Source organism: Balaenoptera acutorostrata, chromosome 3, assembly GCF_949987535.1.
Source record: "Balaenoptera acutorostrata chromosome 3, mBalAcu1.1, whole genome shotgun sequence".
Taxonomy (NCBI): Eukaryota; Metazoa; Chordata; class Mammalia; order Artiodactyla; family Balaenopteridae; genus Balaenoptera; species Balaenoptera acutorostrata.
This window is the reverse complement of record NC_080066.1, coordinates 96,496,703-96,513,082: the sequence shown is the minus strand read 5'-3', so window position 1 is coordinate 96,513,082 and position 16,380 is coordinate 96,496,703. Positions and strand designations below refer to the sequence as shown.

The window sequence follows — 16,380 nt, the reverse complement described above, 5'->3', positions numbered from 1 at the left end:
CTTGCTTTCCCACAGATGTCTGCAGTTAGGGACTGCTATTTTCAACGCCGGGGGAATACTTATCCTCAACTCAAAAAAGAAGACACTCTTCCTACTCGTCCACTTTAAAAAGACCCAACCTTGACATGACACCTGCAGGTCCAGCTCCCCCAGCAAGCACACCAGCTTCGCGGGGCGCCGGTCCGCGGGCGGTCACCGCTGATTGGCTGGTGCAGTGGCCGGGGAAAGCGCGGCCTTCCTCGGACAGTGGAGGGTGATTGGCTACTGGAGACCCACCCCCTCGCCGATTGGGTGGCGGAAGCGAAGCCGGGGATTGGTGGAGCGCCGCAGGACTCGCTCAGAGCTGCTGGGGCTCAGGCTCCCAGGGCAAGGCCGAGATGGCGACTGTAGCTTGGCTACTGGGTCGGCGTGTGGCGAGCTGGAGGCCGCGGCCGCCACTGCAGCCGCTCGCCGGCCTGACTACCCAGCGGGCCAACTCGCTGTTGCCCGTGGACGATGCAATCAATGGGCTAAGGGAGGAGCAGAAGCAGGTAGGGAGCCTGACCCCCCTCCCGGCCCCTTTTCCGTGCTCGGTGGTCTCCCTGGCGCTCTTCTACCCAGCGCCCACCCAGCCGCGGCGTGTGATCCGGGGGCTGTAGGAGCGCCAGCGCGGGGGCGGCCGCGGGCCCCAGTCTCCCCTCTGTGGCGGCAGCAAGGCCTGGTTGCCGGAGTTACACGAGGAGTCGAGGATAGGAACGCTCCTGGGAGACCGGGGATGGTGGGGCGGGGGGTGTTTTGGTGGAGGATTGGCAGGACTACCCGCGTGTGGCAAAAGGGCCCTCAATCTGTCTCAAGTCTTCTTACACCTCAATACTGTCTACGGCTGTGGTTCTCAAACCTGGTTAATCATCACCACGGAATCTTTTTCAAATACACACCTTGGGGGTGGAGTTGAAATGCACTGTGTAGTCCGTGCTGTAATTCTTCAACCTATCGGGTCAAACCACAAAGTTGAAAAAAAACTTGAAAGATGTTGTTACAAATGGGGCTGAACCAGAGCCATTCCTGGAGGAAGGAGACTGTTCACTTGGACACTGGCTTGGAGTTCCCAGGGAATGTGATTCTCCTGTGGCTCTAAGCAAGTGCCCGAGCTTGCCCAGAACCCCAAAGTCCACTTGCATTTACAGTCAGCAGACAGAGCTCTGAATCACCTCAGGCAGAAAGTGTTCAATCCTAGTTCTCAAACTTTCCTGCTAAAAGGAGTTTCTAATCTCTTTTGAATAATCCCTTTTACCCAAAGGCTCAGGGACAAAAAGGAGCCTGACACGTGCCAAGAACTGAAGGGGGCGTGGCTGGAGCACAGTGAGTGGGGGATGAGAAAGGTACTGGGGAATGCTGGATAGGCTGCAGGGGTCACCTCACACAGGGCCTTCTAGTCCTGGGTAAGGAGTTTGTCTTAATTTTTTTTTAATGGTTAAAAAAAAAAAGAAGCGGGGCTTCCCTGGTGGCGCAGTGGTTGAGAATCTGCCTGCCAATGCAGGGGACACGGGTTCGAGCCCTGGTCTGGGAAGATCCCACATGCCACGGAGCAACTAGGCCCGTGAGCCACAACTACTGAGCCTGCGCGTCTGGAGCCTGTGCCCCACAACGAGAGGCCGCGACAGTGAAAGGCCCGCGCACCGCGATGAAGAGTGGCCTCCGCTTGCCACAACTAGAGAAAGCCCTCGCATAGAAATGAAGACCCAACACAGCCAAAAAAATAAAAAGTAAATAAATAAATAAATAAGTCAGGAGCTCTTTAAAAAAAAAAAAAAGCAAGACTTGCTAAATCTTTAAAAAAAAAAAAGAAGCATAGCTAATTTACAATGTTGTGTTAGTTTCAGGTGTACAGCAAAGTGATTCAGTTATACATATACATATATAAGGAGTTTGTCTTTTAAGGACCATGTAAAGCCATGGAATGATTTATGTAGGGGAGTGACATTTAAGAAATAATCTTCAGGGACTTCCCTGGTGGTCCAGTGGTTAGGACTCCACGCTCCCAATGCAGGGGACCCGGGTTCGATCCCTGGTCAGGGAACTAGATCCCACAGGCTACAACTAAAAAATCCCCTATGCTGCAACTAAAGACCTGGTGCAGCCAAATAAATAAATAAATAAAAATAAATAAATAATCTTCAGAAAGAGAGGGGAAGATCATCTCTGAGGAAGCATAAACTGGTGGGGCCTCTAAGTTTCAGTTTGGTGAGGTTACTTGTGTCCCGTTTCCCTGAAGGTGTCCTCAGTAGTGGAGACGCTGTCCTCAGGGGCAATTATGTACCGTTTCAGCAGCATCTGTCCACCTCTCCCTCTAGCTTCGTCAGACCATGGCTAAATTCCTTCAGGAGCATCTGGCACCCCATGCCCAGGAGATTGATCGGAGCAATGAGTTCAAGAACCTGCGAGTGAGTCGTGGGGCCCACTCTGAGGGGGACGGGGGGCAGACTGGGAGCTGGGCTGGGATGGTCTGGGAATTGCACTGCTGCCTGGCAGAGCTCTCACAGTCTTCTGGTAAATGAAAGCTCCCTAAGAATGCAGCCCCTTTCTGTGAAGCCCTTGGGTCTTGTTGTTCCAGATATGCCAGGCCCCTGTGACTGGCTGCTTTCTCACAACCCACTACACTCACTCTATTCTGTTGGCAGGAGTTTTGGAAGCAGCTGGGGAACCTGGGAGTCTTGGGTGTCACAGCCCCTGGTGAGTATGGTTTCTTTCCCTACAGAGAACTTTTCTTGCATGCCCTTTAAAACCATTCCCAAAAGAAGCAGGAAAGGAGAAGAAAGATCATACTCGGAGAATCCAGAGTCTCTTCCCACTTGGAGCTGAGAAAGTGCCCAGTGACCGTCAACCCAGAGAAGAGTAAACTCTTCCTGTTTCTCTAGGCAGTGATGTTCACAAGGCAAAGGATTTAGGTCAGTGTGGTTCACTTAGGTCACCCAGACTCTTGAACTCTGCATGCTTAACAAGTTCCCCCAGGTGATCTGGGGAGTTTAGAAAACTCCAGATCAAGCAGTGGTCTTAGTACCTCAGTCTTACTGCCTCGCATAATCCCTAAGCTCTGCCCTACCAGTAGCATTGAGGCAGTACCACTCAGGACAGTGTGTTCCTGTGGGGGATACCTGTGTTCTCTGCCCACAGCTTGGCCCTAGAGCTCATTTGGAAGCAGACGGAGGTGTAGGGGAGAGGTATGCCTGTCTGAGCCTCCACAGTGAGGTGGCCAGATGATGTATTTAACAGGCTGTCCCTGGGCCTGTCCAGAGTCCCCTGAGGGTCTTACTACTTGTTTCCGGGGGGGAGGGCAGGGAGCTGGTGGGCTTTGTTTCAGATGTTGGCCTCTAGAGCAAAGGCCAGGCCTGGCTTGCGGTGCCTTGTAAAGAGGTGAGCCTATGGCCTCGCCAGCCAAAGCCTGGACAGCCCACCCTGCTTTGGCCTGTGTTCACTGGGCATTAGAGTAGTGGTGGACCACAGTATTCTCTCCTTACATCCTCCCCTCACCACTTGGAGACAGTTCCTGGGATTTAAGCTGATCGTACAAAGTTACATCATGAGTGATGATGTAACCACTTAAAAATTAATTTAGACTATCTTAACATACAGTAGTAGGGGGAAGGTTGCTGGGAACTCTCAAACAAGACTCTTTCTCCCACTGTGTCTTGGGGGTTTATGAGCCCCCATAAAGAATATTCTTCTGAATCAGATGCTAGTTAATGGAAGAAAGAGGCAGGTAGGAATCAGATGAAAACCCTATCCAGGGAGAACCTTGAAAAGAAAGCCAGATATGAGTTCTGGTTTCCACATGGTGTCCTGGTAGCAGTTTCTAACGTTACCTGCCCGTGGGCTTTCCTTCCTGGAGTCATGCGGGTTGGGCTAACCCTTCTCTAGAGCCAAGGACCAGCCTGCCTTCTTGGTGAGAGTGAACATACACAGAGGGCCTTTCCAGGGTTTACCCAGACAGCAGGGCGGAGGGCGGGAAGGCTGGCACCAGGTAACCCAGCCTCTTTGATTTTGGATCTGCTGCCAAGGAAAACAACCACATTTTTTATGAGGAGTTCTGAAATTCCCTCCCAGCATCTCTTCTGCCCTCTCCAGACTTCCTCTCAGGCTGCAGCTCTCCTGTTCCATTACCAGCCCTGCTTCTTTAGGTCCAAACCTGCGCTATGAAGCTCTCATCTTCCTCAGGGCTTCTGCATGCACATCCTCTGCTTTGTATCTCATCTTCGTGCTTTGACCTTCCCTCTTTGTGTTTCTCTGATAAACCCCAGGTCCTCTTGCCTCATTTGTTCATCAGCGTCGGCACTTCTATAGCTTTCCAAACAGTAGGTGCTCAGGTGTTCTTGTCTTCATTAAGAAGTCCATCTGGGTATAGGGAATTCCCTGGCAGTCCAGTGGTTAGGACTCTGCGCTTTCACTGCCTAGGGCCTGGGTTCAATCCCTGGCTGGGGAGCTAAGATCCCAAAAGCTGCGTGGCGTGGCCAAATAAATAAATTTTTTTTTTTTAATGTTTGGGATAAAGCAGGAGTTGCAATGACTGTTTTCTGAACCATGCCTCAGCTGACCAGAGGCAGCAGCAGGCAAAACCAATTCTGTGAGCTTGCAAGCAGGGTCCACAGCATCCGCCTGTTGACCTTGCTAGAGGGAACTTGGAATAGGTGCTATAAGAGTGTTCCTCTACTGCAAATAAATGTAAGATTCCTCTCAGTGTCCTCATTTAACTGGGCTGCCTTTTCCACTCCCCTGCGCCCCCGACCCCGACCCCTAGTTCAGTATGGCGGCTCCGGCCTGGGCTACCTGGAACACGTGCTGGTGATGGAGGAGATATCCCGAGTCTCTGGAGCAGTGGGTCTCAGTTACGGTGCCCACTCCAACCTCTGCCTCAACCAAATTGTTCGTAATGGAAACGAGGCCCAGAAGGAGAAGTACCTCCCCAAGGTGAGGAAATGGGGATGGAGAAACACGCTGATTGCATGGTGCAACCACCAGCCATGAGGCTTCTCCCCCATTGGGGAGGGCTGGTCAGCCTTGCTTTCTGTAGCATGCTGCTACCCTGAAACTGATAGGGCTAGGAAGGGGTCAGGGATTTGTTTTAAAATACTTCAGTTAGGGTTTCCCTGGTGGTGCAGTGGTTAAGAATACGCCTGCCAATGCAGGGGACACGGGTTCGAGCCCTGGCCCGGGAAGCTCCCACGTGCCGTGGAGCAACTAAGCCCGTGTGCCACAACTACTGAGCCTGCACTCTAGAGCCCGCGAGCCATAACTGCTGAAGCCCGTGTGCCTAGAGCCCGTGCTCTGCAACAAGAGAAGCCACCGCAATGAGAAGCCCACGCACTGCAACGAAGAGTAGCCCCCGTTCTCCACAGCTAGAGAAATCCCGCGCAGCAACGAAGGCCCGATGCAGCCAAAAATAAATGAAAAATAAATTTAAAAAATAAAAAACTAAAATATGACACTAAAAACAAATAAAATACTTCAATCAAAAAAATTAAAAATAGGAACTTCCCTGGTGGTCCAGCGGTTAAGACTCCGTGCTTCCAATGCAGGGGGCGTGGGTTCGATCCCTGGTCGGGAACTAGCAAGCCACATGGCACAGCCAAAAAATAAATTAAAAATAGGGCCAGAACACCTGAGTCAGTCACTGGACAACATTTACTGAGCATTTTAAGAAATGAAAGCCTAGGACTAGCTTCCCTTGCAAAGGGAATGGGAATAGAAGAGAAAACTTCAGGCTTGTGGGTATGGGGCTTCTCTTCTAGGACTTTACCTATGCCGGGATCTGAGAGAAGTTAGAAGGGGTGTCATGTGACCAGGCAAGACAGGTATCAGTGAGCCCCTGCAGGGTACTTCTGAAGTCATAACAAGGCCCTTTGGGGTTTTCCTTGCAGCTGATCAGTGGTGAATACGTCGGAGCCCTGGCCATGAGTGAGACAAATGCTGGCTCCGATGTTGTCTCCATGAAGCTGAAAGCAGAAAAGAAAGGTGAGGCTCCCCTTGATCTGAGAGCTGAAGTGGGCAGAGGTACAGACCTTCGGGGTGAGGGAGCAGTGATTGGAGGTGGCCTCTGCTGGGTTTCTAGAAGCATTTGCCAGCTGGACAGCTTTTTGCTCAACAGAAGGTCTGGAGAACTGACTGGTTGAGACAGGCCCATACAGCTTATGCAAGTAGCCAACTTCCTGTCCTTAGGAGATCACTATGTCCTGAATGGCAACAAATTCTGGATCACCAATGGCCCTGATGCTGATGTCCTTATTGTCTATGCCAAGACAGATCTGGCTGCTGTGCCAGCTTCTCGGGGCATCACAGCCTTCATTGTGGAGAAGGTGAGTGTAGGGGAGTGTATGGCGGGAGGCTTTTATCTCCTGAAAGTGGCACCGGAGATGACCTCCTTCAAGTGATCGCAAAGACCATCAGGGTTGTGTGCTCTGCCAAGGCTCCCTCCCGGGATGGGGCTGAGGCGGGAATGGAGACTGAAAGGAGGGTGGCCAAAAAGTGGAATTCAGGGAGGAGGGGTCAAGTCTGAGGACGGTGAAGCCATCCACAGAGCCAGGCTGTCTGGAGGTCCAGGAAGATGAGGACTGAAGGGAGGCCACCAGCTGTGACAATCAGGGTGTCACTGGTGGACTTGGAGAGAGCAGCCATGGGAGCCCAAGGTGTGATTGAGGATGCAGGTGGAGACCGGAGACTGCACCTTCCAAGTCTTGTCAGTAAAAGCACAAGGGAGACAGCAGGAGTTAGAATGAAAAGTTGGGAGTTTCAGTTTGCTTTTAGGAATGGGAGAGAACTGAGCAAATTTTTTGGTAAAGAGAAAAGAAAATAGGAGAGGGAGAAAGTGAGATGCGTGAGAGAGAGTGAGCAAAGCACAATGGTGAGTTGAGGGAGAAGAGGCACGGGTGCGGGATGGTGATGGCGGAGGAACCATCTGCCTAATGGTCATGAAGTAGGAGGCCAGGGCCCCTGGGAGGGCGGGGGGGCCATGGGGGCAGGGGAGTTGGTAGAGAGTTTCATGAATGAGTGTTTTAAAAATTTGCAGTACCCTCCATAGGGAGAGGGGGAGAGTATATCGGAATGGGACTGGAGGACAAGAAAAGTGAGTAGCCCAAAGGGCGTGGCTGAGATGGGAACTCTCCAGGTTGAGTCACGCTGCTCTCGTCTCCTAGAGGAGAGGGAAGCAACACCTGGCAGTGCTCTGATGGGCATATGCCAACGCGTTCTGCATCTGATTAGTCCAGGTCAGAGCACACAGGTGGTTGAGTTGAACCCCGGGTGGGACTCCATTAGGTACAGGTGGCAGAGGAACAAGGGGGCAAAGGAATTGAGTGGGCTGGGGAGAGTGTCTTAGAAGTGATTTCCCGGGCTTCCCTGGTGGCACAGTGGTTGAGAATCCGCCTGCCGACGCAGGGGACACGGGTTCGAGCCCTGGTCCGGGAAGACCCCACGTGCCGCGGAGCAACTAAGCCCGTGTGCCACAGCTACTGAGCCTGCGCTCTAGAGCCCGTGAGCCACAACTACTGAGCCCGCGTGCTGCAACTACTGAAGCCCATGTGCCTAGAGCCCTGCTCTGCAACAAGAGAAGCCACAGCAAGGAGAAGCCCACGCACCGCAACGAAGAGTAGCCCCCCTCGCCGCAACTAGAGAAAGCCTGTGTGCAGCGACAAAGACCCAACACAGCCAATAAAAATAAATAAATTTTTTTTTAAATCTTAAAAAAAAAAAAAAGAAGTGATTTCCCCCAAGGAAAGGAACCAAAGCCAGGAAGGGTCAGAAGGGCCCCAGGAATCTGGCATTTCACTGGGAAAGAACCAGTCTCGTGAGAACTGGGGAGAATGCAGCCAGCAGCAGGGTAGGCTGGGGTGGAGTGTTAGGGGCAGTGCCTTCAGAAATAGGGTGGTCACATACAGAGTGGGGGCCTGGTGAGTAGACGCTGGTGTATCAGGCAAATACAGGGACTTGATGGAAAGATGGTTACTTCCCAGGGGTTTCCCTTTTCTTGGCCCCCTTGGAGACTGCTCTGTAATCAGGGCCACCTTTTATTCCCATAAAGGGTATGCCAGGCTTCAGCACCTCCAAGAAGCTGGACAAGCTGGGGATGAGGGGCTCTAACACCTGTGAGCTAATCTTTGAGGACTGCGAGGTTCCTGGTGAGTCTCTGAGAATGAGGGAGCCCCTGTCCTGACCCCATCACACGCTGAGAAAGCCCATCTCTGGCTTGGAGAGCCTCACCATTGTTAGCTCACCAATGGTATGTGGCCAGACAGTGGGCCTGCCACTGTGCCCTTGCCCACTGGCCCATAGATGTTGGTCTCAGTCTGGACAGCTGTCCTTCCCGGCCAGAGCTCCTGCAGCTGTATGCCCTACTGTGGCTTCAGGGAAGGGTGGTGTTTCCTATGTGGACCACACACTGTGCCTGGGGCTGGTATTCCAGTATCTGGAGTAGAAAGGTAAGATCTGCCCTTACCCACTCACGTCCTTCAGACTTCCTTGTATGTACATTTGCCTGTACAGCCTGTGTGAGGTATTCATTAACAATGCTAAAAAAAAGCATCTAAATAAACTGATGGAAGCTGGACTCGGTGAAGGGAAGGCAGTTCAGTTTATAAGTATTTCTCCCCTGAAGTGTAAGTGAAAGTGTGCCACACCATGAGAGAGCCAGCACCCCTGTCACGCACTGATGAGACGGAGGGCACAGATTTGATCAGCAGTTAGGATGGTTCTGTGCCTCAGCCATAAACCATCCCTCTCCCCCACGATCCGCCACCGGAGAAAAGTGTGCTTTAGTTATAAGGAGCATCTAGGGAGGGATAATCAGTGCAGAGCCTTCTTTGTCGGCAAGGATAAAACTCCACTAGCATTAAAGACAGGTCAGTGGTGTCAACTCTTCGCACTCAGCTTCCTGCCCACACCTCCCGAGGCCATCCAGTGTCCTTGCTTCCGGGCTGGGGAGGTGTTCAGCAGTTTCTGTCACCAGCACCGAATGGCCCATCTCCTGGCCAGGCTCTTCCATGGACCACCCAGGGGAGGGGGGAGAGTAGTATTAACCAGAGCAGACTCAACCTGGGGGAAAGAGTAATTCTCTGGTTCCTTTATGGGCACAAGTGTGTTAAAAAAAAAAATTGGGAGAGGTTGGATGACTTCTAGACCAAACTAGCTTTTCTTCTTTCCCATCCAAGGCAGCTCAAGAAGAGAAGGGGAGGATCTAAGGATTGGGCCTGTGTGTCTGGTCTTGGGGATGGTGTGTGTGTTGGGGGCAGGGTGAGGGGAGCATGTCCCCACTAGCAAGCTCCACTTCTGACTGGAAGTGGTAAACTCCATCCTTTTCCTCACCTGGAGCCCTAGTTGAAGGTCAGGTAACATATTTTAATGCCTTGTGAGAGAGCCACGTTACTAAACCCAGCAACTTTTCTAAAAGTGAGGAGGCTGTGGACAGCCCCCTTGCCCTTGACCAGCACTTTTCCCTGCAGCTGCCAACATCCTGGGCCATCAAAGTAAGGGCGTCTACGTGCTGATGAGTGGGCTGGACCTGGAGCGGCTGGTGCTGGCCGGTGGGCCCCTCGGGTGAGTGTGAGGCTCGGGGGGGAGCTGGGCTCTTGTAGCCTCCTCAGCAGGTGGTGCCGCAGCCCTCCCCTTGGGGCCGATGGGAGCCTGTACCTTATCTCCTGGAGACAAAAAATTACCTTTCCTCTCACGTTTACTTTCTTTGCATTGAAGGCAAGTATCATTGGGTGACAGACAAAAGGCCTGAGGAGCCACCCTGCTTAGTTACTCAGATGTGAAGCAAGATGCCTGAGCTCTAACCATCTATGAAGGGTCTCGTCACTCCGCCTGGTCTCAGGGGAAGGGGCACTGACTGCTGGGCAGTCAGTGCGGTGACTGAGCAGGGCTGACAAGGGTCCTCACGCTCCTTTTCTCCTCCCTGGGACACCAGCTCCTTGTCTTGCTGGGCTGCCCCCCAGGCCTTTCCACACTAGCATTTGCCCCCCAACCAGCAATGGGGCGACGGTGAGGCCCCTCGCCAGTGTTCTCTCCTTCCCGCAGGATCATGCAGGCCATCCTCGACCACGCTATTCCCTACCTGCACGTGAGGGAAGCCTTTGGCCAGAAGATCGGCCACTTCCAGGTGAGTGGAATGGTTTTGTTAAGATGCACTCTTTCGCTGGGTTCATGTTTTCTTTAACAAATGAACAAATAGGGCACTTGCTGTGGGCATTTACTATCCTTCGTCAAAAAAATAAGTTTGATGGACTTCCCTGGCGGTCCAGTGGTTGGGACTCCGTGCTTCCACTGCAGGGGGCCCAGGCTCCATCCCTGGTTGGGGAACTAAGATCCCGCAAGCCTCGTGGCATGGCCAAAAAAACAAAAACAAACAAAAAAATGAGTTTGAACGCTTGGGGCGCAGGCTTCCTCAGCATGCTACCTGGCTCTGAAAGCGGTCAGGCAGTTCATCTCGTGTCACCTCCCTTCCTGTTTGAGATGAATGAATGAGGCATTGTAGGGTTGGAGGGTGAAGCGAGCAGATTGTGGGGAGGGAGTAGCATTTTTTTTTTCTTTTTTTTGTTTGTTTATTTATTTATTTATTTATGGCTGTGTTGGGTCTTCGTTTCTGTGCGAGGGCCTTCTCCAGCCGTGGCAAGTGGGGGCCACTCTTCATCGCGGTGCGCGGGTCTCACTATCGTGGCCTTTCGTTGCAGAGCACAGGCTCCAGACGCGCAGGCTCAGCAGCTGTGGCCCACGGGCCTAGCCGCTCCGCGGCATGTGGGATCCTCCCAGACCAGGGCTCGAAACCGCGTCCCCTGCATTGGCAGGCAGACTCTCAACCACTGAGCCACCAGGGAAGCCCGGGAGTAGCATTTTGAGTCACGCTTTCTGGGCTGCGGGGCGGTCGGTAATGAGGGTCGTGTGAGTGGAGGGCCAGGTCCACAATACAGCAGCAGCTCTCTGGCCTTAACTCCAGACCCGCTACCATGTCTGTCATCCTGAGCAAGTCCCACCTCCTCTCTGTGCCCCTGGACCCCATTCCCAGCTGTCAGGTTGCTACTGCTGACCTGCTTTTGGTAACTAGGGAATGATTCCGAGAGCAGCGTGTCTCCAGCACACTGACCCGTGGGCTCCCTTTGTGTGCAGTTGATGCAGGGGAAGATGGCAGACATGTACACCCGCCTCATGGCTTGTCGGCAGTACGTCTACAATGTCGCCAAGGCCTGTGATGAGGGCTACTGCACCGCCAAGGTAAGGGCCGGGCCCAGAGGAGAGCGTGCCGGGGCAGGGGTGGTTGCTGGGCCCCCTCCCCTCCGTGTGGCCCTGGAGGGGGCCCTGCTGACGCGGAACCTCCTCCCACAGGACTGCGCTGGGGTGATTCTTTACTCAGCCGAGTGCGCCACACAGGTAGCCCTGGACGGCATCCAGTGTTTGGGTGAGTGGCCCCCACTCCCTACTCCCCACTCCTCACCTGTGCTTCAGCTGAGCTGCACCTTTAGGCTCCTCCCACCCCAGTTACTGGGAGGACATGGAAAAGCAAAGAGGAAAACTGCCAGAGGCCACAAGTTGCTACTGTCTGCAGTAGTGCCCCCCTCTCACCCTCCCAGCCTGGTCCTATGGACACTGGGAAATGGGGAAGAGGAGACGCCTCAGAGGTGGAACAGCCTCACTTCAGTGCCGCATAGTGTTTAAGAGCACAGGCTTGAGCCAGACGGCCTAGGTTCGAATCCTGGCTCTACCACTGACCAGCTTTGTGACTTGTGCAAGTTACTTCAGCTCTCTGGGCCTGGCACCCAGTAAGTGCTATGCAGTAGTTTCTTGTCCCCCTTCTCCATGTCTGCCAGTGGGTCTCCCCTACCTTTGCCTGGCATCCTCAGCACTCTGAGTGGACTTCCGGCCTCCTGTCCACCCTCCCCACAATTAGGTAATCCCCACCCCATCCCTCTCACCACCTTTTTTTTTTTTTTAATTTATTTTTGGCTATGTTGGGTCTTCATTGCTGCGCGTGGGCTTTCTCTAGTTGCAGCAAGCGGGAGCTACTCTTCGTTGAGGTGCGCGGGCTTCTCATTGCAGTGGCTTCTCTTGTTGCAGAGCACGGGCTCTAGGCGCATGGGCTTCAGTAGTTGCAGCACGTGGACTCAGTAGTTGTGGCTCACAGGCTCTAGAGCACAGGCTCAGTAGTTGTGATGCACGGGCTTAGCTGCTCTGCGGCATGTGGATCTTCCCAGACCAGGGCTCGAACCCATGTCACCTGCATTGGCAGGCGGATTCTTAACCACTGCGCCACCAGGGATGCCTCTCACCACCTTTTGCTGCTTCTCTTCAATCAGTCTCTCCTCCTAGCCCATTTCTATGTATTTGATCTTCTGTTTGCTTTCCTTGCTTTGCCCACTGCCCATCACTTTTCCTGTTGTCCTTTCTTCTCTGCCCAAACCGTGGCTGCAGGTGGCAATGGCTACATCAACGACTTTCCCATGGGCCGCTTTCTGAGAGATGCCAAGCTGTATGAGATCGGGGCTGGGACCAGTGAGGTGAGGCGGCTAATCATCGGCAGAGCCTTCAACGCAGAATTCCACTAACTCCAAGACCCTTCATCCCCTTTCCCAGCACCTAGAGGCCTTTCTCTGGAAGGAGAGACGCGGCAGCTCTTCTCCAGGCAGGCCCTGCCCACCGGCCCAGGAAAAATGTGCAGCGGCTTAACATGGACTCCTCAGGAAGCATGCTGGCTTTTCTGGGGCTCAGTGGGAGGGCTTTGGTGACTCTGCGCCCTTGCTCTCTAACTTCAAGCCTGATGCCCCACCCCCGCTCCCAGGGTGGGCACCCTTTTTCCTGGTGAGCCTCTGCCAGGGAACCCTCTGCTCAAGTACACCAGAAGCATTGCCCCTCTCCTTAATTTGAACTTGGTAGCCTCTTTTCTTTCTGGGGAAAAATACCCCCCAAACCTAGCCTCTGTTTCTGCCAATTTCTAGAGGCATCAGCTCCCAGCAGCTTGTGAGTGGGCACCCCCTCTGCAGCAGCCCCTCCATCCCTCATTCTTTAAGCTGAAATCCTACCACTGGGGTAGAGCTCTGGGAATAGGCATCTCAGAACACCTGTGCCACCCAGAGTCCACGGTGGGGCAGAGGTCAGCGTGCTCGTGAAGGACAGGGCTCAATGCCTCCAGCACAACGCTGCCACCGCCACCGTCCAGTCCTGGCCATGTGACAGCCCACAGCTGACTGGGCAGCAGGCCTGGGTTGGCTGGCTCAACTCCAGCCAAGGCTGCCTGCATACATTTCTCTGGACACCCTATGGCTAATTTTGTTACAACTGCACAGTGGCTGCTGCCATTTTGTATTAAACATTTCATGAAGCAAACCCATCTGCTTCGAAACTGGTGTTTTTGGGGAGAAGCAGTCTACTTGCTACTGCCTTCTGTCTGGCTCCAGCCCTATGTCCTTGGAGAGTGGCTGGTCCAGGTCCTGCTTCTGGCCCTTCAGCCTGCTCACTGGTGATAGGGGACACAGGAGTGGAATCAGCCCTTAGGATAGAGGAGTTCTCAACCTCCCTTTTCCAGATCTCCCAGTGATTTTTTTACAGAAAGGAGGGAGCGGTAAGAGTCTTGGAGCTAGAAGGAAGCTCGTAAGTTTCTGGAAACCATCCCCATGTTTTTTGAAACATCAAGACAATTTGATTTTCCCAAGGTCAGAACTGGAGCTAGAATCCAGATCAGCAGAAATAGGGGTTCTGAGAATGCCAGCCTGGGGCCCTACTACATGGCCGCCTGGATGGAGCACAGTCAGAGTGGGACAGTTTTGGGTTGTCCCACCCCATCTAATTCCCTAAAAGAGAACTGGTTTTCTTGGCCCTCAGCCCAGCGACGCCTGTTCTGACTTTTGGTCCTGGCCTATAGCCAAGAGCTGTTCCCAGCCTGATGCTTGTGACAGGTGGAGCTAGCTCCTTACCAACCCCAGCCCAGTCCTACCCTAAGGGGCTTGTGGCCCTGTCCCTGCACTTCCCCACCCTGCTCCCTACTATGTTGAGAGGAATGTGGCTAAAATGGTGGTCTTGCTGGTTATAAAGTGTAGCTGGAACGAACAGCCTGAAGACGTTCAGAATGGGATGTTTCATCCAGTCAGTGTGGGTAACGGAGTTCTGCCACCAACTTGGGGAGGATGATTATTCTCCCAATGCTATATGTGAAATAGAAATGTTATAAAATAAAGCCAAAAAAGTGTAGCCTGAGTCATGAATGATGGGAGAGCAGGGGGCACTGGTTCTTGGAATTTGGGGTTGTTTATGTGCATTGTGCAACTCTGCAGTACCAGCTGCCAGCACTCCTTCGTGGGGCTGCCTCATTCCACTCCAATTTTAGGCAGGTCACTATCAGCCCAGCTCCCCTGTTGACTACCATCCCATTCTTTGTTTTCCTACTGCTTGCCCCGTCGGATGGCAACAGAAGCTAAGGGAATGGTTTTCCAAGTGTGGTCTGGGCACACCCTTTATCAGAATTTAGCAACCTGTAAAACACCCAGATTCCTGGATGGGCCCCAGACCTAATCACATCCCCAGGGGTAATTATAAGGAACAGGCAACCTTTTAGAACAGCTGATCTGGGGCCTAGAGGGCACGCCTCCAGAGGCCTGAGTCCTAATTCTAAACCCATATAACCTGGTAATGACAATCCCTCACCTATATAGACCTCTCAAGTCTCATACTGACATATTAGCTCCTTGATCCCGACAACCCGGTGCCGGTGACAAGGTTGCGCAGGGCCCGCTTCCCGAAGACCGGTGAGTTGCCCACGGTACCCGAAAAAACGCTAGGTGAACCGGCCACGCCCAGACGTGGAGCCAGCGCTGGCGTCAGCTAGGTGTTGGGGCTGAGAAAGGGCGCCTCTTTTTTATTTGGGGGCGGACGCCCAGTCCACGCCCCGCCCGGCTAACCCAGTACCGTTAGTCGCGACCCCCAGCCTAGGACAGGTGCAGGGTCCAGGGTCCTCCCTCTGTCCCCCTCCCGCGAGGCGCCGCACTAGCGGCGGAGCCCTGCTCGGGCTCGGGCTCGGGCTCGGGCGCGGTTCCGTGGGCCCTGCGTGGAGCTCGCCTGACCCCTGCCGGCCGCCGGCCGCAAAGGCAAGGTGCTCTGGACTGGGGGCTCCCAGTCTCGTATTTCAGGATGCACAGGGCTCAGCGATGTTTTCTTCTGCCAAATGAGGACATTAAGGGGTGGGGGGGTGGGGGGGGAAGCCGGCTACTCTCTATCTGTATCGTTTCATACAAGAAAGGCCACTTTTAGCAATTTAAAAAGTAGAGGGCTTCCCTGGTGGCGCAGTGGTTGAGAATCTGCCTGCCAATGCAGGGGACACAGGTTCGAGCCCTGGTCTGGGAAGATCCCACATGCCGCGGAGCAACTGGGCCCATGAGTCACAATTACTGAGCCTGCGCGTCTGGAGCCTGTGCTCCCAACAAGAGAGGCCGCGATAGTGAGAGGCCCGCGCACGGCGATGAAGAGTGGCCCCCACTTGCCACAACTAGAGAGAAAGCCCTCGCAAAGAAACGAAGACCCAACACAGCCATAAATAAATAAAAAAAAAAAAAAAAAAAAAAAAGTAGAAAGGACAGAAATTCAGAACAAAGGCCAGTTTGTGTTTTGCTGGTGGGGGTGGTGTTTGTTTTATGTACATGGGTTTTAAACTAGGATAGTTTAAAGGCTTATTTAAAAACAACAACAACAAAAACTGCAAACCCTCCCCTCCGCCCAGTTCCAGGATGAAACTCCTTTTGAATCTTTAAGAGATTTCGTTTGGTAATTCACTTCATGCCTTTAAGTGATATGCCGACTTATTGATTTAACTGCAGATGGATCTTTCAAGTGCACACATTTAATTTATAAGAAGCCCACTACATGCCTCATTTCCACAGGCAAGCATCTGGGAGCCCTGGAATCAGAGAGTTCAGAACCCCATCCACATTCCTAGCTGTCACTGCCTCTGCCCACACTCCTCATACCCAGACCCAGAGCCACACTAGTTCCAACGGGGAGCCCTGTGGGACACACCTGGTCACTCGGCAGGGAGCTGTTTGTGAAGCTGGCCTCTCCTACACCCACCCACCCAACCACCCACTCTCAGACACAGCTAGCCTGTCAAAATAGTTCTTGGATACACAACAACCTGACAACTTGCCTGCCTCCTTCCAATACACGCACCTCAACCCTTCCTCTATATTGAGCCAGAGTGAACTATCAAGCCCCTAAATACTTCTGTGGCTCCCAACACCTATATGATCTAAGGTTTTGCAAGGCAAATATGACCCTGATCTGCTTTGGCCTTCCCCTCCGGCTGCTCCTCTCCCCATCCCTGCTGAGTACTTGTGTTCTGGTTGCAAACAGTCCTCGTGACACTGTTTCTTACCCTGCGCC

The 16,380-nt window shown here is 53.2% G+C and overlaps 1 protein-coding gene and 1 non-coding gene across 2 annotated transcripts; both read left to right on the top strand.

The window, feature by feature from the left end:
- The first annotated feature begins 322 nt into the window (after positions 1 to 322).
- On the top strand, positions 323 to 14,199 carry IVD (isovaleryl-CoA dehydrogenase). The gene is made up of 12 exons (XM_057544244.1): positions 323 to 530; positions 2,334 to 2,423; positions 2,661 to 2,712; positions 4,775 to 4,944; positions 5,895 to 5,988; positions 6,193 to 6,329; positions 8,051 to 8,147; positions 9,468 to 9,561; positions 10,042 to 10,123; positions 11,128 to 11,232; positions 11,344 to 11,416; positions 12,427 to 14,199. Exons 1-12 carry the CDS (start codon positions 378 to 380, stop codon positions 12,558 to 12,560), a joined length of 1,281 nt encoding a protein of 426 aa, XP_057400227.1. The 5' UTR covers positions 323 to 377; the 3' UTR covers positions 12,561 to 14,199.
- Positions 1,987 to 2,059, top strand: TRNAW-CCA (transfer RNA tryptophan (anticodon CCA)). The gene has a single exon. It is a non-coding gene; the product is annotated as a tRNA-Trp (tRNA).
- Positions 14,200 to 16,380: the final 2,181 nt, after the last annotated feature.

Bases quoted from the DNA above. Each gene is read 5' to 3' on its own strand.
- IVD (XM_057544244.1), top strand. From the start codon at position 378: ATGGCGACTGTAGCTTGGCTACTGGGTCGGCGTGTGGCGAGCTGGAGG. The intron at 4,945-5,894 runs GTGAGGAAATGG...TTTTCCTTGCAG, and splicing joins AGGAGAAGTACCTCCCCAAG to CTGATCAGTGGTGAATACGT. The intron at 8,148-9,467 runs GTGAGTCTCTGA...TTTTCCCTGCAG, and splicing joins TGAGGACTGCGAGGTTCCTG to CTGCCAACATCCTGGGCCAT.